The 24,614-nt window shown below is 44.1% G+C and overlaps 2 protein-coding genes across 3 annotated transcripts in view; one reads left to right on the top strand and one right to left on the bottom strand.

Annotated features, from left to right (window-relative positions):
* Positions 1-2,289: 2,289 nt before the first annotated feature.
* On the top strand, positions 2,290-3,632 carry LOC140916880 (glucose-dependent insulinotropic receptor). The gene has a single exon (XM_073358770.1). It carries the CDS (start codon positions 2,290-2,292, stop codon positions 3,328-3,330), a length of 1,041 nt encoding a protein of 346 aa, XP_073214871.1. The 3' UTR covers positions 3,331-3,632.
* Positions 3,633-5,218: 1,586 nt separating this feature from the next.
* ERICH6 (glutamate rich 6) overlaps positions 5,219-24,614 on the bottom strand; it is a 41,786-nt gene continuing 22,390 nt past the window's right edge. For both annotated transcript variants that reach the window (XM_073359692.1, XM_073359693.1), the window contains exons 11-18: positions 23,621-23,722; positions 23,384-23,541; positions 16,563-16,630; positions 12,983-13,140; positions 11,765-11,850; positions 8,344-8,496; positions 6,592-6,823; positions 5,219-5,490 (exon numbers count right to left, since the gene is read on the bottom strand). In XM_073359692.1, the coding sequence (XP_073215793.1) occupies positions 5,227-5,490; positions 6,592-6,823; positions 8,344-8,496; positions 11,765-11,850; positions 12,983-13,140; positions 16,563-16,630; positions 23,384-23,541; positions 23,621-23,722 (1,221 nt within the window). In that variant the 3' untranslated portion in view covers positions 5,219-5,226. The remainder of the gene's footprint in view (positions 5,491-6,591; positions 6,824-8,343; positions 8,497-11,764; positions 11,851-12,982; positions 13,141-16,562; positions 16,631-23,383; positions 23,542-23,620; positions 23,723-24,614) is intronic.

Below are 24,614 nucleotides of genomic sequence, written 5' to 3'. Positions count from 1 at the left end.
AGACAGAACAAGACTGATTACTAAGAAACTAGAGCACGCAAACTCAGCTTAATACACTAAAGAAACTGGTTACATGAAAGTTCTTATCCTAAATGTGGTTCTAATAATCTTCACAGGTCAGTCGCCCTTCCAACCTGGGTCCAGTTCTTTCCCCCAGTTCAGTCTTAGTTGTTTCCAGCAGTCATTTTGGGTGGGATAGCAGGGGAGAATTGATGACCTGGATTACCTCACTCCCCACCCTTAAACAGGATTTGCATGAGGTGGGAGTCCTTTGTTTCCTAGTTGCCCCTCCCCCCAACTTCTCATGGAAAAGTACAGAATTCAAGATGGGTTCCAGTATCAGGTGACGTGGTCACATGCCTCTGTAGGGCCCCTGTAGCCATTCTTCACAGGCTGACCCACATGTTCACGGGGAGACTAGGCTCTTTTACAGTCCATTGTCTCTCGCTGATGGGCCATCAGCACTATTGGGCTTTTCATTGTTGTACCTGAAGGGTTAGCAGGGGGTGTCACCCAAAGTAACATATTTGAAACATAGTCAATATTCCTAATTTCAGATACAGAAATGATATATGCATACAAATAGGATAATCACATTCAGTAAATCATAGCCTTTCCAATGATATCTCACATGATCCTCTTGCATGAAGTATATCTCAGTTATGGCATATTCATATCATAAGCATGTTGTCATAAAGAATATGGAATGACATGTCAGACCCCTCACTGGTGGCCTGCATCCAGGCCTTTGGGTGTGGGGTCTGACAGGTCTCTGTGCTCCGAGCACACCTACAGGATGGGGCCTGTGGGTGAGATAAGTGTTACTCATCCTTGTTTGAAAAGCCTGCTTTGGGGCCTCCATGATTTCCACTTGAACTAGGGCTCTGTGCTGCACATCAGCTGTGGGGTGGGATTAGGGGCATGTGGGGCATTAGGACTTTCGTGGCTTTGTGAATGGTGATCAGCAGAAACCTAGGTGCCTGGAGTCCTATTCGGTTAAGTGGCACAAAAATGTCAATGGTGAATGGTGAATTCAAGAGTCCTAGCGTGCGGTAGTGCAGCCTAGCTGATAGATCACTGGACTGGGCCTCAGGAGACCTAAGTTCTAGTCCTGGCTCTACCACTGGCCTGTTGGGTGGCCTTGAGCAAGTCTCTTCCCCTTGTTGTGCCTCAGTTTCCCCATCAGTAAAATGGTGATGATATCGATCTCCTTTGTAAAGCACTTTGAGATCTAGTGATGAGTTAGGGATTATTACTAGTGATTAGTCTCATTGCTAGATAACACTTTCCTGTTACTTGGCTAAAATTAGCCTGCTATACAAAGGTGAATTATTTTACACTGAAGCTTCTTTTTATCATTCCAGTCAGTGTTACATGCAAGATCTGAAACAACAATATGCTGTGCTGGGCACTTCTTCCTAGTGCTAGGCTGCTGTCCTTGGTGTTTTTAGCTGGGATTTTGGTGCTGTGTCTCAATTTAGAAGCACTGTGTTTAATGTTCATTGGTTACCATAGTTCCAAGAGTTTCTCACAGTCGATAGAAGAGAGATTTCTGAGAAAGCCATTTAACTGATAACCTTAGTCTGGTGTTCGGCACATAGCACTCACTGAGCATATTTTGTGAGTCTCTGTAGTAACTGAGATACATTTCCCTCTTTGGAACAAATCCTGGTCTCTCTATTATTAGCACTGTGTGTTTAACAATAGCAGTTATACATGGGGGATCATTTCCTGTATGGGTCAGGAGACTCTTCTAGTTTGCACTTATTCTAGACACCTGTCAGGGGTTATAATTTATCTTTGCTTTATTTGATAAAGACCTTTCTTATCTTTCTGCGTCAAAGACACATACAGGAACTGATTGAACAAGCAAACATCCCCAATCACTTTCTCTTCCCACCCACTGAGTTTATTCTGCCAGTAGCCTCCTGCTGCCAGCAGCTGAGGACTTCGGGTTTTTTTTTCACTCCCAGCACATCTCTGCCAGCAAAGAGAAAAATCTGAAAGATCTGGAAACTGCAGCAGACTGATGGCGGCTTGAAGAACAGAGTATGGCCATTCCAAGAGAACAACCTGTCTCTTGAAGAATCAGCCAAGAGTTAAAGGCACCAGGTCTTATTTTTTTTCTGCTGAAACCCCAGAAAGCATTGGGTCCTGCTCTTTTAGTCCAGACTTCAGCTGCACATTTCCTTCCAGCTTGGCTTTCTCTGTGATGGAGTCAATATAGACTGTGGAGTCAGTTACGCCTCTTGGAGCCAATGTGTCTCCCATCCTCACCTCCTAAGGAAGATGAGCCACATCTTTTATGCAGTGTTACATTCTCTCCTGGGCTTCTTCATCCCCTCAGCCAACCTGCTGGTAATCGTGATTGTCTACAGACTAATGAAGAAGCAGCAGGGAAGAAGCTACATCTTCATCCTCAACCTGGCTGCTGCAGACCTGCTAGTGGGAGTGATGTGCATTGCAGAGGCACTTGATGATATTCTGGATGGAGACTTTGACAAGAATTTATCCTTTTGTCTCTTGCGGACCTGCATGAGCATGACACCTTGCATTGGCTCCATTCTCACCTTGCTTTTGATTTCCCTGGATAGATACTTGGCAGTGAAGCGCCCCCTTTATTATCCTACCCTCTTGAACAAAAAACCTGTGGTCTTCTCTCTCACCATCCTGTGGGCCGTCTCCATCTTGTTTGGGCACATGCCTTTGATTTCTTCCTCCCTGCAGCAAAGCAACTACACAGGTTACTGTGGGCTCCTGTATGCAGCCAAGAGTGACTACCTATATGTGACCTGCTTTGGGATCTTCATCCCTTCCTTGTTGGTCATGATCTGCCTGCACATCTCAATGGGGAGGATTGCCTACTCGCAGCACAAGCGAATCAGGCGCATCTGCCTGCAAGCAGAACCCTTCACTGCTCACCTCCGCCACTTCAAGGCACTGCGGACAGTACTTATAATGATTGTCAGCTTCACCACCTGCTGGGGACCTTATTACCTGGCAGGCTTTGTGCAAGCTACTTGTGACTCCTGCAACCTGGCTGACCCGATTACAGATGTCTTATTCCTGCTGGGAGAAATCAACTCCCTCATCAACCCCCTCATCTATGCTCTGTACTGCAAAGATATAAGAAGCCAGCTGCCCAAACTGATGAAGTTCAAGAAGAAAGGCCAAGTAAAGCCTCTGGCTGTGGTTCACTTTAATATCCAAGCCCTTGATGGTTTATCCAATGGAGAGGCTAAAAGACCCAATTCATCTGGGGTTCAAGTCCCCAGTACTACTTCCTTCAACAGTTCTAGCCCCTGCAAAATAGTCTTCTCAGTGTCATGATCCAAAGCAGAAGAGAAGTTCTGCATGAACCACCAGTGAAGTGGAATGTGAGACTGACAGTTTTCTAGCGTAACAACCAACCAACCACCTGGACCTGGAGCACGTTGACTGGTATCCAGATTTACTACTTTCCCTTTTGTCCTTCTCTGTGTAAAAGGTAGCTGAGCTGGCTGGGAAAAAAAATCAAAACTTTGACACAAAATGGTGGGGGTATTGTTTTTTAAAAATAGCCTGTAACAGTTCTGTTTGGACAATTAAACTCTGCAATACTTTACTACCAGTTTTGTAAACCTGAACATACTCTGAGCTGCTGTGCACTCTTGCTCAGACCTGGGTAAATCAGGAGTAACTTCTTTTGAAGTTATGTATTCATCAAGGGCAGTTACGCACAGGATCATTTCCTGTGTGGGCCAAAGAGACTCTATCTGCACTTGTTTAGAAACCCAGCGGCAGCAGGTTATTACTTTATCTTTACTTTGTTTGGTGAAGTCCTTTCGTATCTTTCTGTGCCAGCCACATTCTGTGAATGAGTGAACCCGTCATCCTACCCAGCTGCTGTCACCAAGTGAAAGCCAGATCAGTCAGGCTCTGTATTTCCTCTGTATCAAAATATATTGTGCATTAGCTAAACAACACAATTCTGCTTTACCATATGTAAATATATATTCCTGAGCTTTTAAAATATAGCGGTGGTCAGAGGGCAGTGGCCCAAAGTTGCGGCCACCTATCAAGTGACTGGCTGATGGTTTATGTGACTTCAGCTTGAGCCAAGTAGTGCTCAGTGGATTGGTGTCCATATCACACAGGCCACCAGAATGAATACCATTTGGCAATCTTTGTTGGTCATCTCAGCAGTGGGAGCAAGAATCAGGTGGATATGGAGTTTGAACCATCCCTATAAGAAATCCCTTCTAGTTAAGGGTAGGAATGCACTTGAAGGACAAAATAGGAAAGCCTGCAGTGTTGCTAGCGGTGTGCAGAGAATGTGGTTAAGGCACTGGACTAGAACTTAAGGGAGCTGGATTCAGTTCCTTGCTCTTTCATTGACATTTTGTGTACAAGAGACCTTGGTCAAGTCACTTAATCTCTCTGTGCCTCATTCCCCAGCTGTAAAATGGGGATATTAATGCTTCCCTTCTGCATGCTGCTGATAGGGGAGTGAAGATAAGTCCACAAAATCCTTGTGTGGATTCAGCCACTACAGTGAGGAGGGAACAAAACAAACAAGACCTCTAGCCCCGGCCAACTTTTCTCTTTTTAACACAAGGTGAGTGTAATTCCTACTCAATACAGCACACTTATGTGCGCCTCTCTACTAATACTGATGTTAACTAGTCACAACCTTGAACATACACTGTATTGTTTGCACACCTCCTTCTAGTTGTGACTTAGCATTAAATATACTATTCTAATATAGGCGACACACACACTGGAATTTTACATTTCTGAAAATGAACAGATTAAAAACATTATTTTTATAGTTTGGGGGCAGTTGTTCTTTTTTTAAATATAGATCAAATGGTTCTACTCTCAACCACTATTAGAAATGAGCAAAGGCAGCATCTCTGACTCATGCCCCAATAGTGCATGCTTTGACTCAGTTAACATAAATCAGTGCATCCCGAAGGGCACCATTCCATAACCACTTACCACTAGGTATAATGCATGAATAATCCCACTTATACTAATGGGACTACTAAAGGTAGAAAGCACTGTCTTTGGTGGACGGTGGGTTACTGGCCTCCTGGATAGGTGTTGAAGTAAGAGAAGGAAAAAAACTACTTTTTTTGAATGTGTATCAACAATGCAATTCTTCAATACACACACAGCTGCAAATATTTCTCAGAATAATTAAACTAATATTGTCTTTATGCAACACACACACTGCTAGAGACTTCAGACAGGTGCATTTATTACAGCTCTTATTGAACAGTCAACATCATCACTTACATCAGAATTCTTACAAAGGTACATTAATTTTAAAGCCTGTGTTGCAAGGTAGGAAGGGGGTTTGATTTTGTCCCACTGCTCAGTAGAAGGGAAGTTTAAACATCCATGTAGTCTATCAAACAGACGCTGAATCTTTATTTTGCATGCAAACAGCAGCAGGTCTTCTTCGCGTACATGTTTTGGTGGTGGACGTTCATCAGGCTGCCTTACCTTTGAAGGAAAGAAGGTGTGGGGGAAGAGTTATAAAATGTTTATATTTAGAACAGCAATCAACAGTTCCTCGAGGATCAAAACTCACAGGAGCAGAGAGAAACACGAGAGCAAAACTTGCAAGCTACAGGTGCCCATAAGCAAAGCTACACCCAGCAATGGGAGCATAAGCCTGGTTCTCCCATCCAAACCTGTGAGGGGGAGGTGCTCTCTTTCTCGTAGTAGTAGGTTGCATGTCCGGTACTCCTGCTAATTAAAGATTTAATTTGCTGTTCTCATTGCTGGCTTGTGATATTAGAAACAATGTGAACCAGGTAAAATGCTCAGTGATTGAAATAAAATATTTGAAATAAATTAAGATGGAGATGCCCCTCTGCATGCATCTTTCCTGACTCCAACAAACAAGGTGCTCTGAAGAATTTAATCCATTCCCCATCTCTCTACAATCTAAATAGCTCCCAGTGCAGATTACTGGTGCTTCTGACAGGAATAATCTGTACAGAGGGGCTGCGTTTGGCTGCTGCAGATCAATATATTGACTATTGACAAACTTGCAGACAGACTAATTTCTGCATAGAGGGACAGAATGATCTCTATTTTGAAACATATCACATGTCCCTTTGAGTTCAATCTCCTTCTCTGAAATTGTAAGTTTCATTTTATATAAAGATGTTTGCTGAAAGTTGTAAGGCTATTTGTAAAGAGCAGGGCCAACAGGGTCCAGATCAATTACTTCCTGAGAAGAAGAAGAAATCTAAAAAATGTGAGAGACTGTAAAGTGATCCTAAGAGAGAACATTGCAGAGCAACACAGATTGCTTGTAATGGATTCCTGTGTGAAAAGGCTAGTGCGGAACAGAAGCTGAGTTGTTGCGGTTTGTGGACAGGGAAGATAGTTTGACACTTAAGGATGAGGTTCTACGGAGGTTCGACAACGAACAAATTGACCATGATGATACCAGTGAGGTGTGGGGGAAATGGCCAAACATATTACAGAAAATGCCCAAGCTGCCTGTGGCCAAACAAAAGGAGACAAGTTTAAGGGCAAGGCGACGTGCGGGTGATCCAATGGGGATGGGGGGGTGTGTGTATGCTAAAGTACCTGCACTTTTGTTCCCACGTTGAATTTGGCTTGTTCCCCCTTGGCAAGAAAAGAAACCGCAATCTTGTCTTGTCCAACTATCCTGACACCAACATATTGGTTCAAGGATATAAATATGGGTTTAAATGAAACGCGGGGTACAGAGTCCATCAAACTGCTTGGCCAGGTCCACATTCGCACCCTGTTGCCTGCTTGGTCTGAATAATGTCCTCCCTGAATATTTATGTTTATCCTAAACAAGAAGGAAATAAATTAGTGCTTTACATAACAGATCATGCCTTGCTGTTACTAATACAATGTAGACCCACTCCTGCAAACTTTTTACTGTCCTGCAATCAAGGGACTACTCACGAGTAATGGTCTGGAGGTACAGGCCCTTACTAAACCTAGTCCACAGTCAGTGGGAGTCTTTCTCCTGCTGAGGTAGGTCATAAAACAGAGCCCTAAGGGCTTGACTTCACACAGTGTTGAAAGCACTCAGCACCTCTAAGCCCTGGTCTACACTAGGACTTTAGGTCAAATTTAGCAGCGTTAAATCGATGTAATCCTGCACCCGTCCACACGATGAAGCCCTTTTTTTCGACTTAAAGGGCTCTTAAAATCGATTTCCTTACTCCACCCCTGACAAGTGGATTAGCGCTTAAATCGGCCTTGCCGGGTCGAATTTGGGGTACTGTGGACACAATTCGACGGTATTGGCCTCCAGGAGCTATCCCAGAGTGCTCTATTGTGACCGCTCTGGACAGCACTCTCAACTCAAATGCACTGGCCAGGTAGACAGAAAAAGAACCGCGAACTTTTGAATCTCATTTCCGGAGACTGCGGGAACTGTGGGATAGCTACCCACAGTGCAACACTCCAGAAGTCGACGCTTGCCTCAGTACTGTGGAAGCACTCCGCCGAGTTAATGCACTTAGAGCATTTTCTGTGGGGACACACACACTTGAATATATAAAACCGATTTCTAAAAAACTGACTTCTATAAATTCGACCTTATTCCATAGTGTAGACATACCCTAAGAGATGCTCAACTCCTATTCAAGTCAAAAGTTGCTCACGGGGGTTTTGGTCCCTTGCAGAGTTGAAACCCAAATACCCAGAAGTAGAAAAAGGAGAGGCTTTCACCCCACTGTTTTCTCTTCTCTTTAATTCACTGCAAAGTTTCCAGGGCTTTACAGTTACTGACTTTGCTGTATGGTATTTTAGGCAAATTTATTGCTTGTGTGGGTGGGGAGTAAAAAGTGGAATTGGTGTTAACCGTTTCCCCCACACATCATCCCCCTCGAAGGCTTCTCAGCTCCCAGGGAAGAGTCCCCGGTGCACAAAATGCAGCTCTGCAAATACTGTACATTTCAGGGGTTGTTACACGTCTAGTTCAGAGGGATTTACAGTTTTCATCTTAAGTCTTCACCTGTGATTTAGGTTGGCTTTGTATGTTTTACAACAATGGGCCCTGATCCTGCAAACATTTCATATGTGCTTAACTTTAAGCATAAGAGTGGTTCCATTCACCTCAATGGGCTTGCTTATGCACAACATTACTGGGCTGCATGATCATGGCCTCGGAACATAAATAAAACTTCAAGTTGGAAAGCACCCAACCTATGCTATAGCTTGGCATTTGAATTTATTTAAAAGGTGCTATTAAAATGCTCATTTTTAAACAAAGGGGGAAAATAACCCTGCTGAGCTACAGCTGTGTCAGCACATGCTAACCAGACAACCAGGGTGATGTGATTTACATGGACATACCATACAGTTCCGTTTGGATGATAGCAAGTACCTTTGCCACTGGACTCAAACACTGCTTGGATGTCTGCATTTTTTGGTTTGTCTTCCTGTACTATACAAATATAACCTCTCCGCTTTTGCACAATGATAATGGCCAGATTGCCAGATGGATAGCTGTGCTCAGATAAGGTGTTCAAAGCCTCATTGTTTGGCGAGTAGAACTGCCCTTTTATCAAGCATTCAATAGTTTTGATAAGTGTTTTATAATACAAAAGTTATCACATCAGCTAGAATATTGTTTAAAGCCTGTGAGACTGAGCTGCCAACATTTTAACCAAAGGGCTCTGTCTCAGGCTGGCCTTTTAAGGTAAGCTGGGCTCAGCCTTGCCTGGGCCCTGGCAGCTATCCCCCAGCTGAGTATGATGATGACTTAATTATAACAACTGACCCCAGCTGTAAGGGGGTGAGAGACAACTGCTTACACAGAACTGTCAGCTCAACAGAGGGAGACCTAGGAGAGGTGTTTTCTTTCGGGGAAGGCCCTGGGGGAGTTAGGTTGCAAGAGATCCCCAAGGAAAAGGTAAGGCTCCTGTGGGGGCAGTCCTGAGACAGGGCCTGTTGAAGCAGGGCTATCCTTGGGGGAAGCTACCACACTTCCTAGGGAAGGGAAGGAGTGGAGGGAAAACTTACTGGGCGGAAGCCAGCCTGGGAGATGCTTTTCAGGACCTGGGCTTAGTGGCCAAGAAGAGAGAACTCCAGTGCAACCCAACTGGGCAAAATAATTATTAGTTTCAATATTTATGTGGAATTATAGTTGGGAGAGGACTGAACTTTTAAGTGGCTTTTAACCTGGGGATACGACCATGTTAGGAAGAAGACTCTGACAGAGAGAGGCCATTTTTGGGCCAAGGAAATGGCCACCAGGGGGTGTTAGAGGCCAAGTCCCTTGCAACAATGTGTCTTGATGTCAGAGGATGAATGGTGGTAAGAGCAATTGCTTACAGGTTTCCAGAAAAATGTCTCGCTGTAGCCTGTGAGGAGTCCTGTGTACAGGTGGTCTGTATGCAACCAGCAAGGAGTGGTGAGGGATGGAGGACTCTATTAACGTGTTCCCTCATTTAAACAGAAATGATTCCTTACAACAGTAACCAAAGAGGCAGGTAATGCCATTTAACAAATATACACTAAAAACACATACATGGGCACCGACTCCGGGACTGGAGCACCCATGGGAATAAAATAGTGGGTGCTCAGCACCCACCTGCCACAGCTGTTCAGCAGCACCCCAATCAGATAGGCTGGGGGCACCGCCAAACAGCTGATTGGCTGCTGAGGCAGGGGTTTGGGGGAGGGTGGAGAGCAGCAAGTGGCAGGTGGGCAGGGCCTTGGGGAGGGGGTGGAGCAGGGGTGGGAAGAGGCAGAGCGAGGGCAAGGTCGAGAGGGGCTGGAGCACCTCCAGAGGAAAATAAAAGTCAGTGCTTATGGACACATCTGGAAAAATGTTCTGGGTATACTGAATCAACTTGTGTAATTGTAATGGAAGCAGTGAAACCCTGTAAGGAAATCTGGGTCAGGATGTATCCTCCCCATAGAAATAATCATGCAAATAAAAAACCAACCCCCCCCCCCCCAAAAAAAAAACAACAACAACAACCCCAAACACTTGGTGCAATCTGAAAACACTTGCTCTTTAGGAGTATCTTTATGAGCCCAGGGATAAGCTATCTCTGGTAGACTTGATTTAACATGCATCATACACATTTATGGCATCTTGTCATTTGACAATATTAATTAATAGCTCTATCCCTGGAACTGAGTAGGCGTGGGGGTGGTAGCAAAGGCAGGGAAGTTATCTCAAACCCATGTTCACTTTGGGAGCAGTATTTTAATAAATCCTCTCTGGTGTGTCACTGAGTCAGAAAAATGTTACTGCAAAGGAAAAACAACAAGAGGATCTTAGAGGTAACAATGGACAATGGCAAAGCTAGTTTCAGGACTAGACAGTCACTTGGAGATGTTCTATTTCTGTTGGGTTTAAACAGGTCTTGATGTCTTGTAAATTCATGGCTTGTAACTGTCTCTAGTATCTTTTACATGCTCCTTCTTAAACATAGGACACTTTTCCAAAAGGTTAATCTTAGATCTACCATTTGAAAGTCATTTTCAAGAATGGACACCCATGGGTGGGGGTATATCAGCATAGCTCAGGTTATAAAGTGCTTGCGCCTCCTGAAGAAGCTTGCGGGTGAACTTGGCCACACATTGCTCCAAATGATTGACACTCCAGTGCTACGCGGGCGGGGCAGGCTGTTTCACTGTGAGAGGTGCAACTCCATTTGAGGTTGTTAGACCGAAGCTCCAGCTGCAGGTAAATGATCTCCCAGTGCTCTTTCCAAGAGAGTGGCAGATCTACCTGGTGCCCTGGCCAACCGTCAGTACAGTACAAAGGTTCTAATCGCTGAGCCTCTGTGTGACATGCTGCAGGGCGCCCACTGGGAGCCTCAGTGCAGCACGACCAGCGTCCAGCTTGTGGCTTTGCAAAGTGCTCTAGGATACTTAAGGGTATTAAAGGTATTGTTATTTCGAACCAAGCTCTGTTCTGTTTTGAATGCATATGCTTTAAAATAGAGTATGCCCTGAAGCAAGCCAGTTTCATTACAGTGTGGCAGTAACCCCACTATCATTAAGGATTAGGAGCTTACTGTGTCTGTTCTTGATATCTCTGTAGCAATCAACCCAGTGACAGCTAAGACTTCAGGGTAGGTTTTGTCCTTTGCCATTCCCAGGTTTGGGGAAGCTTTGCTTCCCCATCCCCCACTGATTCTAAATTAGTATTTCCATGCCTTCTGTTACTGCAGGGGCGGGGGCAAATGAGCGGCTCCTATTATTGTGTTGCCCTGCCACCCTCTTACATAGAAATCCAGTCTAGTTCTCCAAACAGACATCCTCTTGTCATGAAATATTACCAGGCACTGCTCAGTCAAGAACGCATGGTGTTCAATTCTTGAACCGATCACAGCAGTTACACTTAGTACTTCTAGAGCAGCTGGAGTTCCTTGGCGAAAAGAGAAGTTATTCCGGTAATCAGAAACAGCCTTCTCAGATTGAGACTGGCGTCGTTTGTAGAACATGCCTTTATCATCATACAATACTAGTTAAGATTTAAAGCCTAAATTGTCACATAAGCAGTAATTTTTGGGTGCCTAACTTGAGACATTAGGAAGGGATCTGACTTTCACAGGGCAGATGTTCAGTCCTTCCTGAAAATCAGGGGCCATTTAAGGAGTCACTAGTTGGTCTTAAAAATCTAAATCATTTTGTTTGGGTGGCGATAGCAAAAGCGAGTGAGACATCAAGTTATTCTGAGGTAAAAAGGAACTAATCTTTTAAAATGTGATTAAATTTCTCGACTGCTCAGGTAAATGAGCCTTGTGAAGGATACAATAATTGTGCTGTGCCGTCTGGGAATATGGTAAGGAACTTTCCTCCTTGTTTGTAGGATTTTTCCAAGAACTGTTGCTTCACGAGCTACATATTAAAAAGAAGGAAAAAAAATGATGAGTTGGATCTTCACATCAACCTCACTATGAATGGCACAATTTCCCAGTTGTTCATGTGTTTATCTTGTTAAGAGCTTAGTGCCTTATTACACCCACTGCAGCAAAGCCTGGCTCCTAGCTTGGAGTTAAAACATTTGATGTTGATTTTTTTTTTCCCTCTCACTCACCCTCCACCTGTTACTTGGATCTGTGCCCTGAAGACCCTTACAGTCTAAGGCCATGGCTACACTTCCACTTTTGTCTTTATAACTGATGTTGCTCAGGAGTATAGAAAAAAATACCCCTGAGTGACATAAGTTACACCAACAGACGTACAGCGCTCATGGAGGTGGTTTTATTATGTTGACAGGAGAGCTCTCTCCCATTGGTGTAGAGTGGCTACACAAGCAATCCTACAGCGACACAGCTGCTTCGGTACAGCTGTGCGACTGTAAGTTCGCTAGTATAGACATCTTCTAAGTCTACAAGATGACTGTGGTCATGGTGGTCATACAATTACTTTAGACAGGCACAGAGAGGTTTGAAGGGCTAGGATTAGAACACTGATCTCATGAACCGCTTGTCTAGTGCTTTCATTACTAGATCATACTCCCCTGCTACGTGTTACAGCTCATTTTGTTCCTCAACAAAAGGACTTCACTGTATTCCCATTTCAGGCATAAGCTAAAATGGAGAGGACTACCAGGTAAAGGCAAAAAGAAAAGGAAATTAGCAAGACTCTGACTGTCAAGAAACACTATAAGCTTACGTTGCTAAAAGTGTCTCAATGGCTGCAGGCAAAGCAGCAAATGGATGAAGCTCCTTTGCTGGCCATGACCTCTGATAAAGCAACTGACACAGAACTGTGGGTCAGAATATGGTGGAGGGTGGAGAGACCAGCTCTCTAAACTCCTCGGTGTTGTGAGTTGCTGGCCTATTGCACACTGGGGGGTGAAACTCACCCCAATGACCAGAGGCAGTGAAAGTCCTACACATCATTTAAGTCCCACTAAGGCCCTTCTTAAGTGGTGCATGGCCTTGTGCACAGAGGTGAATGTCACCCTGGAAGGGTCAGACCCAAGAGTGGGGATCTATCACAGAGAAAGTACAGGAGCTGTTACCTTTCCACCCGCAATGGTAAAGTCACAGCAAGTAGTACTGTAGTTAATTCCCTCTTTCTCTACTCTTTCAAGTGTCTCATAAGGCATGAGAGTCCAACCTCCAGGGGAGGGTGGCTCATGGGAGAGCTGGTAGGAAATGGTTTTGAGTTGCTTTGAATCTATAGAGAAAAGAAAAGAGTTACATATTTATAGGTGGAGCAATAGTAGCACCATGTATTATTAAGTTTGCCCAACATTTCCCATTAGAAGACCCTGTTTTCAGTTGCTTATAACTTGCAAACTTCAACTTTTTGGAGCAGAAATTTTCCATGGTGGGTGTCTGCCACGGCTTGAAAATTTTTTGGAATATTTCAGCCAAAACAGATTAGCGATTTCAGAGAAGGTGGCTATGAAAAACTAAGTTGTTAAATTCTTGAGACCTTTTCTCTGAAACGCTCTGTCACCTACCCGCTTTGCAGCAGGGACTTGAAAGTTGGCAGAGGGATGGCCTTTGTGTCAAGGATGTGCATTTTGCCATCCCTGTGGAAATCTGCCCAAGTTATAAGCATTTGAAAAATTCACACAGTCTCTTTAGAGACTTGCTAAAGCTTAACAGCTAAAAATCTCTGAAAATTCTGTCCTCACTGGGCATGCTCCCTTCTCCGAGCTGTTCTCTTCTTTATTTACTACTCCCCCAATTTCTGTGTCTTCTGCAAGCTCTCAGTGATGATTTTATGTTTTCTTCCAGAACATTGATAAAAAATGTTAAATAGTGTAGGGCCCAGAACAGATCCCTGCGGCACCACACTAGAAACACACTCGCTCAATGACAATTCACCATTTACAATTACATTTTGAGACCTAACCGTTAGCCAGTCTTTAATCTATTTACTATGTGCTGTGTTAATTTTATATCATTCTAGTTTTAAATCAAAATATCATTCAATACCAAGTCAAATGCCTTACAGAAGTCTAAGTATATTACATCAATGCTATTCCCTTTATCAATCAAACTTGTAATCTCAACAAAAACAGATATCAAGTTAGTCTGACAGGATTTATTTTCCATAAATGCATGTTGATTTGCGTTTACTACATTACCCACCCTCTTTTAATTATTAGTGGCTCCATTATCTTGCCCAGGATCAATGTTGACAGGCCTATAATTCCCAGGTCATCCTGTTTACCCTTTTCAAAAATGGCACATTAGCTTTCTTCCAGTCTTCTGGAACTTCCCCAGTGCTCCAACACTTATTGAAAAGCATTATTAATAATCCAGTGAGCTCTCAACTTGCATCCAGGAATTTCAAAGGAGCTGGCTATCTGGACCTAACTTTAGTAGCTTCTGTGTAACATGCTCCAGAGATACAAATGGAATGGAAAGAGTGTTATCACCGGATGTGATTAAATCATTTTTTTTCCCGAAGTACAGAACAAAAATATTTATTGAATACTTCTGCCTTTTCTGCATTATTATTGATAATTCTTCCATTTCCATCTAGTAATGGACCAATACCATTGTCAGGATTCTTTTTGTTCCTAACATTTTAAAAACTAATTCTTATTGTCCTTAACTGTACTCTTCTGGCCACAGATTTCTCCTTGTGTCTGTTTGCTTCCCTTATCAATATTCTACAATTCCTAACTTCTGATTTATTTCATTCCTATCTATTTCCCTTTCTTTGTTATACATAATTTTTTCATAGCTGTCTTTACTTCTCCTCTAAACCAGGTCAGTTTTTTTTACCAGCACGGTCTTCTTCCTCAATTGTAGGATTTTGGGCACCTAGTAAGGTGTTCTTAAATGATTCCCAATTATCATTCAAGGGGAGATACAGATTAGAAAGGACTGGCTGGGCAAGAAGACAAACTCGGATGATGGAGCAGAGGAATGGAGACTAGGACTGGGTAGGAAAGCAGAACGGGATTGGGACAAGGAGTCAGTGGTGGGCAAGAGAAGACAGAGGCAGAGGGCAGAAGGGTCTGTGCACACTGGTACACAGTCACTTCCAGAGCCCAGAATGAAACTCAGGATTCCTGAATCTCACCATTCCTCTATCAATGAATTTCTGTGAAACCCACTGGTAATGGGCATATCCTATATGCTTCTGTGCTGGTTTGCATAGAGGATGACAAACCTCAATACTATCAGTTACTCAGCTCAAGTGACAGAGGTCTGTGCAGTGAATCCAAAGGTTCTAACCCTGCTGATGACCCATATGGGTGACAATATGATGCCACATGATGGAATTTTTTTCAGTTTGCTTTTTTCAAAACCTAGGACATTACACACAACCTACATTAAAAGATTATTATTAAGATTGCAAAGTCAAGCACTACAAAGTTAGGAAATGCCAGAATTAAGGTTAATTTGCCCCCCTTGTGTATATGTATTATGATACAGTCTTTAATTACATGATCACATGTTTTTTTCCCCACAGGACCCCTGTCTCATTCAGTGCACAGGCTAGACCTGCTTTGAGGATAAATCAGGGTTATGCAGTGAAGGAGACTGTTCTTTGTAGGACCCCTACTTCTTCTCTCCTCCCCCTGCCCCGAAATTGGAAGCTGTTTAGTGAACGAGGTTGGGGATTGCAGGAAGAGGAAGGATGGTCTCATGATTAAGGCAGTTGAATGTGGTCCTGGAGAACTGGATTCTATTCCTGCCTCTGCCACAGCATTCCTAGGTGATCCTGGGCAAGTCACTTAAATCAAACTTTTCACAGTTGGTCACTAATTGTGTGTTCTTCCTTTCACCCTGAGACCATGGGGCTCAATTTGCAGAGGTGCTGAGCACTCACAACTGCAACTGAAGTCAATGGGAGTTGTGCTTGAATACATAAAGTGCTACATAATAAATACACTGAAAAACCATGACCCAAATAAGTATATACTTTTTACCTTAATCTCTGTGCCTCAGTTCCCCATCTGTAAAATGGGGATAATACCAACCCTCATGTCACAGGGGTTTTGTGAAGATAAGTTAATATTTGTGAAGCACTTAGACACTGCAGTGATGAGCCCATTAAGAAATTAGTAATTCTCTCTTCAGGAGAGGCTTTGAATAATGTGCAGCAAAAAGGGCCCAGGACCACACATTGAACAATGAAGATAAAACAAAATGTTTGAATAGCTTCTCATAAACTGAGCACCACCCATCCTGTGCACTGAATGAAGCATGGTCCTGTGGAAGAACCAGTATGTGCTCACGTAATTACAGACTGTCATCATGCATACGTGCAAAGGGGCCAAATGAAGATTGCACAGGCAACCTTAATTCTGGCATTTCCTAACTTTTCAGGGCTTGACTTTGCAACCTTCATGTTCTATTAAGGTAGCTTGTGTGTGTGTAAAATTGTATATTAAAGCAAACAGTTCAAGCATAAGCCTTTGATGTCTGAATGAGAGAACCCACCTGGTGTAACACAACTGTGCCTATTTCTTTTTTCATGCTAGGAGCCACCTTAACGTAAAAGGCATGGCACACTTGATAATAAATTTGAGAGGAGGCACTGAAATCCACATTCCGTGAGAAAACCCGTTCCAACTCTGGCACAAATTTTCAGTTGAAGTTCGTAACAATAAAAAAAATCCAACTCACATTCAACAAAGCTGGCCTGCTCTGCAGCCATGAAGGCAAATTGTTTTGCTATTTGTCTTTCCTGTTGCCTATAAAGCAAAAACATACAGGACATAAATTCCAAACATCTTGCTTTGAAAGGTACAAGTACAATTCAGATGTCCTTGCAACAGTAATGCAAGTTAGCTGCTGTTTGATGGCTATTTGGGCCTGATTCTCCTCTTACTTATGCAACTGCAAGTAACTCCATTGGCTCCAGTAGAATGATGCCACTATGAAATCTGTGCACAAAAGGAGAATTGGGCCCATGTATAGATTACTGTATGATGTAAAATTTGACTGTTACTTGATTGTTTGACCAACTCTGCATACATTACAGTTTTTAGCTCATTAGTAAATATGCATCTTATATAGAAGAGATTTGACATCTTGCAAGATTCTGTAATTGATATTCTGTAACTGATATTCTGACAGAACGTAAGAGAAAGTACAGAATATGGAGTTATGGTGGCAGAGTTGGAAATTTCCTCTCTTGCTTATGATGATACTCACTGTGGTGATAAAATAACAAAAATTCTGCCAGTAACTCTGAGCTGGAAAACAAAGAAAGAATTCCTAAGCTCAGAATGGCTGAGATCCAATAAAAGATTGAGTCAGAAGATCTGGTTTTATTTCACTGAATGGCTGTGAAGTCTCATGAGACCTAAATTAACAGACTGTGTGCCAGATTTTATTTCACGGTGAAGACTCCTACCCTGCCATCAGTTATCTTGACAAGCTGACCCAGCCTTTGAATGTGCAACATCTTTTGAAACAGCTAGGGCAGTGGGAATACTGGATTTCAAGATGGAATTTATCCAGACTATGCAGATTTCTTAATACAGAAAATAATGGCCTCTCTCTTGCAGTTTTGTATCCAGCACAGCTTCAGGTATGTTACGCTGGCTAAACATACTTCTAAAGTCTGCTCGAGAATCTGTCCTAATAGCCAATGCTGGGCAAGCCGTGGCAAGAATGGATTAGGAAGAAACAAAACACATAATTGGGGGGCTGCTATTTAATGCTATTGTGAGGTTATTCTCTTTATCTAAGTTTATAATGTATTTGTCTTAATTTTAAATTTGGTACATAGTGCAGCATACTTACATTACAGGAGTGCATGGAACTCCTACTGTAACTGAGTGTTCAGGGACAGAAATGTTCTTAACATTTCCCCTGCCACTTTATTTTTGTTCTTTAAGTTTATGGAGTAGGCGCAGATATTTGCACGGGCTTTTGGCTTCCTTTTAAGGGCCAAGAAACTGGACATGCACAGTAAGATGAGCAGTAAAATGGGTGACCAGCCCATACTGCCGTGGGGATACCACTATCCAGCTAATCTCTTTTTATAACTCATTAGTTGTGCAGAGGGCTAGAATTCATTTATCTGGTTATTAGCCTTCAGCTTGGACAGGAAAAAGGCTCTACCAATGCCTTCTCCAAGGGCATAGCTACACTTGCAAGTTAGAGCGCATTAAATCAACCCAGTGCGCTCTAACTCACGACACAGCCGCACTGGCAAGGCACGTAGAGCGCTGCGTGGCTAGAACGCTCCTGGTACTCCACCCTAGCGAGTGGAATAATGTTTGATGCACCTCTGCTGGAGTGGCATGGCACCAGTGTGGATGCCCTGGTCTGTTCGTGCGCTCTGATCAGCCTGCAGAAGTGTCCCACAATGCCTGTTCTAGCCACTCTGGTCATCACTTTGAACTCTACTGCCCTGCCCTCAGGTGACCAGCCGTCAGACCCGCCCTTTAAATTCTCTGGGAATTTTGAAAATCCCCTTCCTGTTTGCTCAGCCAGGTGTGCAGTGCTCTCAGCGAATCTTTCCAGGTGACCATGCCTCCACGCGCCAGGCGAGCCCCAGTATGGAGCAATGGCGAGTTGCTGGATCTCATCAGTGTTTGGGGGGAGGAAGCTGTCCAGTCCCAGCTGCGCTCCAGCTGTAGGAATTACGATACCTTTGGGCAGATATCAAGGGACATCATGGAAAGGGGCCATGACCGGGACACACTGCAGTGCAGGATTAAAGTGAAGGAGCTGCAGAATGCCTACCGCAAAGCCTGCGAGGCAAACAGCCGCTCTGATGCTGCGTCCACGACCTGCTGTTTCTACAAGGAGCTGGACACGATACTTAGGGGTGACCCCACCTCCACTCTGGGGACCACCATGGACACTTCAGAGCCCAGTTAAACAAGGCAGGAGGAGGAGGAGCAAAGCAGGAGTGAGGGTGCTGAGGAGGAGGAAGACACTCCAGCATCCCTAGATGCATGCAGCCAGGAGGAAGGTAACCAGTCATGGCAGTCACGGTGCTTGGGGAAGGACAAACACCAGAGGTAAGTGGCTTTTATTTTGGGAAGGAAGTTATTTGGTGCGGGCTCTTGGGGCGAGGAGGGTTAGGGCTGCATACATGCCTAGATGCGGAATAGGGCGATGATGTACTCTCTCACATCGTAGTAATCGGCCTCAGTGATCTCTTCAAAGGTCTCAGCCAGAACTTGGCAATGCGCTTGTGCAGGTTTCGTGGGAGAGCCACTGTGGTCCTTGTCCCAGTCAGGCTAACTTGTCCGTGCCACTGTGCCATGAGGGGCGGGGAGACCATTGCTGCATACAGGCAAGCTGCATATGGGCCAGGGCGGAAGCCGCATTGCAGTAGAAAACCCTCCCTTGCTTCCCAGGTCACCCATAGCAGCGAGATATCTTCCAGGACGAACTCCCGTGGAAAATGTGGGGACAGTGTTCAGTGTAGGGGCACCCTGCAGCTGTTGGCTCTCCCCAAGGCACAGAAACCCAGAGGACAGTACAGCCATGAAACAATCAGTCCCCCTTGACCCTGTGCTTATTCACCATTTTGGAGCTCCCTGGGGTTATGTGCGCTCGCTTTGGGACAGGCAAATTATGCAATTGTGTAGACTGTGCTTGCCCTCCTTAAGTACGGGGGAATCATTGCTCTGTCTGGTGTGAACAATGCTGCCTCTGTTAAGTGTTGCATTTTGCCTTTACAGATGCAACCTCGAGATCTCAGCCATACGTGTTAGCACCGGCCGAGAGGCTGCAAAGAATCAGGAAGAGCCCACGTAGAAGCAAAGAGGACATGCTACATGAAGTCATGCAGCACTCCCTTAATGAAAATCAAAAAGTGCAGGAGTGGCGGGAGAGTGAAAGGAGGGTCCGCCAGCAGAATGTGTATCGCCAGCACCAAAGCACAGAGCGGCTGATAAGCATCATGGAGCACCAAGCGGACTAGATCCAGGTGCTCGTAGCCATGCAGGCGGAGCACCACCGCACCTGCCCCCGCAGCCCTCGTCCCAAAACTCTTTCCCTTGTGCCACCATGTCACCTCCAACCCACTTTCCTCAACATCCAGGTTCTTATCGCCACCAGCTGCCTCCAACACCTGTAGCTTCACCACCCAGCCCTGAAAACTACGACACTTACCCGCTGTGCTCAACCCCCATCACCATGCAGTATAACCATCCTGAAGAGCAGCACTCATTGCACAGCACTCCCAACAGGAAGGCTGAGTATGATAACAGGACATATGCAAACCTGTGATTGTACTGTTTCCCAAGCAGTTGTGTTTCTTTTCAATAAATGCATTTTCTTTTCATTAAATGGATTTTTTTGCTTTGAAAACATTCTTTATTATTGCATAACAATAATATACCTTAGCCCAGGAAAACAGCAGGCACTGCAAGTCAGTGCATCATACGTAGCAAACACAGATGCCTACTAACATTGGAACCACTGCACTTCACTCCCGTGCAGGGCACCAGACACTACTGGTGGCTTTCAGCCTCAAATTGCTCCCTCAAGGCATCCCTAATCCTTGCAGCCCTGTATGGGCCCCTCTAATACTCCTGCTCTTTGGCTGTTCAAATTCAGCCTCCAGGTGTTGAACCTCCGAGTTCCATGCCTGAGTGAATTTTTCACCCTTCCCCTCACAAATGTTTTATGGAGGGTACAGCACGCGGATATAACTGTGTGGATGCTGTTATCGGCCAGGTCCAGCTTCCCATTCAGAGAGCACCAGCGGCCCTTTAGATGGCCAAAAGCACACTCCACAGTCATTCTGCACCGGCTCAGCCTGTTGTTTAACCACTCCTTGCTTCTGTCAAGGCTCCCTGTGTAGGGTTTCATGAGCCACAGCATTAAAGGGTAAGCAGGGTCTCCGAGGATTACAATGGGCATTTTGACTTCCCCTACGGTGATCTTCTGGTCTGGGAAGAAAGTCCCGGCTTGCAGCTTTCTGAACAGGCCTGTGTTCCGAAAGATGTGGGAGTCATGCACCTTTCCAGGCCAGCCTGCGTTAATGTCAATGAAACGCCCCCTGTGATCCACAAGCGCCTAGAGAACCATAGAGAAATAACCCTTCCAATCAACGTACTCGGAGGCTAGGTGGGCTGGTGCCAAAATTGGAATATGTGTCCCATCTATCGCCCCTCTGCAGTTTGGGAAACCCATTTGTGCAAAGCCATCCACAATGTCATGCACATTACCTGGAGTCCCGGTTCTTCTGAGCAGGATGCAATTAATGGCCCTGCAAACTTGCATCAACACGATTCCAACGGTCGACTTCCCCACTCCAAACTTGTTAGCGACCGATCGGTAGCTATCTGGAGTTGCCAGCTTCCAGATTGCAATAGCCACCCGCTTCTCCACCATCAGGGCAGCTCTCAATCTTGTGTCCTTGTGCCGCAGGGTGGGGGCGAGCTCCTCACAGTCCCATGAAAGTGGCTTTTCTCATCCGAAAGTTCTGTAGCCACTGCTTGTCATCCCAGACTTGCATGACTATGTGATCCCACCACTCAGTGCTTGTTTCCCGAGCCCAAAAGCGCCGTTCCACACTAGTTAGCATGTCCATGAATGCCACAAGCAATCTCGTGTCTTATGCATTACTCTCATCGATATCATTGTCAGAGTCCTCACTGTCACTTTGGATCTTAAGGAGTAACTTGACTGCCAAACGTGATGTGCTGGCGAGACTCATCAGCATATTCCTCAGCAGTTCGAGCTTCATTCCCGCAGACTGAAAGGGAAGACAGAGCATGCAGTACAAAAAAAGTAGAAACATGGCGCCAATTGTGGATGGAAGCAGAGGGATTGCTGGGATGCAAACCGATGCATCATGGGGCATTGGGATAGGACCCAGAATGCCCCCGCGTAAGCCACAGTGCCAGAATGGGAAGAGGTCCTCTGTGGGATAGCTGTCCACAATGCACCGCTCCCAGTGCCGCAAATGTCAACACACCAGTGCGCTTGTAGCTGTCAGTGTGGACAGACTGCAGCACTTTCCCTACTGCTCTCTATGAGGGCTGGTTTAACTCAAAGCGCTCTACATTTGCAAGTGTAGCCATGCCCTAAGAATAAAATTTGTACTGCTAAGTACTGGCATTAACCTATTTCTACCACTCCCTGTAGCTCCATCCTATTTTGCTTTTCTCTTTCTTTAAGGAAGGTGAGATTTCTATAAAGTCACCAATTCATTTCATTGATGGTACTGGAAAGTGTTGCTACTGTAGGTAGAGATGGAGTTTGGAGAGAACAGACAAACCTTTTACTGTTTTCTCATTATCTTGCGGTCTTGCACACCTGAAAGGTTTGGGCTTTTTTCTGTATTGCTACTGCTAGAAGTATCACTTGTTGCTAAAACAATCTAATACATCCCTCTAAACAGACTTCTCTAAGTAGTAATAATGTGGGATTGCAGGGTAGTTGCCATTGATCTTGAGTGCCACCTTAATACCAAGGACCTGGCCTGCTATATATGCATTACATACGCATACCAAATATAACTTTTAAGAAGTGCTGAGCACTCACAACCCAAATTCATGTCAATGTCGCGAGTATTCAGCACCTTTGACAAGTGGGTTCGAAGTGTCTCTCAGTTTGGTTACCCCAAAAACCAAAGGCATCCAAAATCAGTGTCTCACTGAAAGAATAAATGGACACAAATCTGAGATCAGGAATCATAACATTCAAAAACCGGTAGGAGAACACTTCAACCTCTCTGGTCACTCAATAAAAGACTTAAAGGTGGCAATTTTGCAACAGAAAAGCTTCAGAAACAGACTCCAAGGAGAAACTGCTGAGCTTTAATTAATATGCAAACTAGATACCATTAACTTGGGTTTGAACAGAGACTGGGAGTGGCTGGGTCATTACACATATTGAATTTATTTCCCCATGTTAAGTATCCTCACACCTTCTTGTCAACTGTCTAAATGGGCCACCTTGATTATCACTACAAATTTTTTTTCTCCTGCTGATAATAGCTCATCTTAATTAATTAGCCTCTTACAGTTGGTATGGCTACTTCCACCTTTTCATGTTCTCTGTATGTATATATATATCTTCTTACTATATGTTCCATTCTATGCATCTGATGAAGTGGGCTGTAGCCCACAAAAGCTTATGCTCAAATAAATTTGTTAGTCTCTAAGGTGCCATAAGTACTCCTGTTCTTTTCACTGAAAAATATGGCTTAGGCATTTGGGGCTTAACGCTGTCAGTTTGTGATTATGAGTCTGGCTTCACTTACTTTCTGGAGATTACTAAAGCCAAAAATGTCATATCACTAATATCAATGAGAAGACAGTTCAAGTGGGGCATGTGCTAACACATACTGACCAGGTCCTCTGTGGACTTTTCCTGACATATATTCCTCCTGTTTGGTGCAGATTCTTTTTTTTAATCCCATTTGCTATATTTTGAATTTCTCTGCATTGTCTCCCCCAGGTTAGAATGTTGCTACCAAAAAGAACTAACTGCACAGTTCACTATATTTTACCGGCAAATGGTACCTCTGATATTCTTTCTCCCTTGCTTTCTGCCTGTCCACTTCACTGCCGTGGGCTGCATGAGGGTGAATGGAGATTGACTCATTTCTAGCATTCTCATAAATCTTTTTTTCAGTAATGATGTACTCATAGAGATCCTGATTTTGCTCACAACAGAAAAACTGAAAAGCAAAGCAGTGGTGTTACTCCAGTAGGGGGTGATTCATGGAGAAGCTCTGTTAACTCTTTGCAATCGCTTACTGATTCATAATCTTCAGAGGCTGGGTCAAGCTCTTCATAGGAAGGAAATAATTTCAGCAAGCTGCCACAGTACTCACATGTTGCAAGAGATTCCTCTTCTATCTACAATGGGGGGGGTCGGAGAGGAAAACAAGGATTTGCACGTTGATGTAATGTTTCTATAATCCTCCTATTCTAGGAAAAGGAGGCACCTTCAAAAACGCCATGTTTTAAAGTCCTTTATTTCAGTCTATGCATGCACAACCAAGCTTCTGAGATGATTAGCATGACAGTTTGAAGACTATTGGCTCACTTTTACTTTCTAAGGCGATTGCCAAACACTGTAAGTTATCCAACTTATTTCATCAGGGATCTTGAAGAGCTGTCTAGCTTCTGCAAAGTGGTGACAGAGGAGCCTGGGCAGTGCTGCAAACTTTTTGTTGCCTGGGTTCCTGGCAAAAAGTATTTTCAGAGACTGTTTTTCCTCCTTCCCCTGTGGCTTATTTATTTATTTCACAGGGTGTTTCTTAGTCCCAGCACCCTGGATCAAATTCAGATAAATGATCAGGTGTGTTTCAAGGGCAGCTCTGGACAGTGGAACACTGTCTGCTTCCGGCTCCCAGCCTTACAGAATGATATTTAGATTGCTTGGCCACTGTCTCATTTCTGAAGCAGTGTTAGATAAACTCTAATAGACTCTATTAGATAAACACATACCACTTTGGGCTAACCAGAACTATGTACTACCAAGAACATTATACATAAACCAAAATAAGATTGTATATCTCAGTTTTAGTGAAAGAACTAGATTTTGCCCTAGAAATGTATCCTCAGCATGAAATAGTGTGGGATGCTTGCACAGTCTTAATGTATTTTGGTATGTGGATTACACATTTCAATGCCCTAGTGAATGACAACCTCTCACTGCTAATGAAACCCTTGCAAGTTGAGTTTGACAGATGGCAGCATCTTACAGAGATTTCATTTTTCCCTCCTGCAGCTCTTGGGGGTTAAT

Source organism: Lepidochelys kempii, chromosome 9 (assembly GCF_965140285.1).
Source record: "Lepidochelys kempii isolate rLepKem1 chromosome 9, rLepKem1.hap1, whole genome shotgun sequence".
In the NCBI taxonomy this organism is placed as follows: Eukaryota; Metazoa; Chordata; order Testudines; family Cheloniidae; genus Lepidochelys; species Lepidochelys kempii.
Note: the sequence above shows the minus strand (reverse complement) of the source record. Positions and strands in the feature narration are given on the sequence as shown.

Bases quoted from the DNA above. Each gene is read 5' to 3' on its own strand.
- LOC140916880 (XM_073358770.1), top strand. From the start codon at position 2,290: ATGAGCCACATCTTTTATGCAGTGTTACATTCTCTCCTGGGCTTCTTC.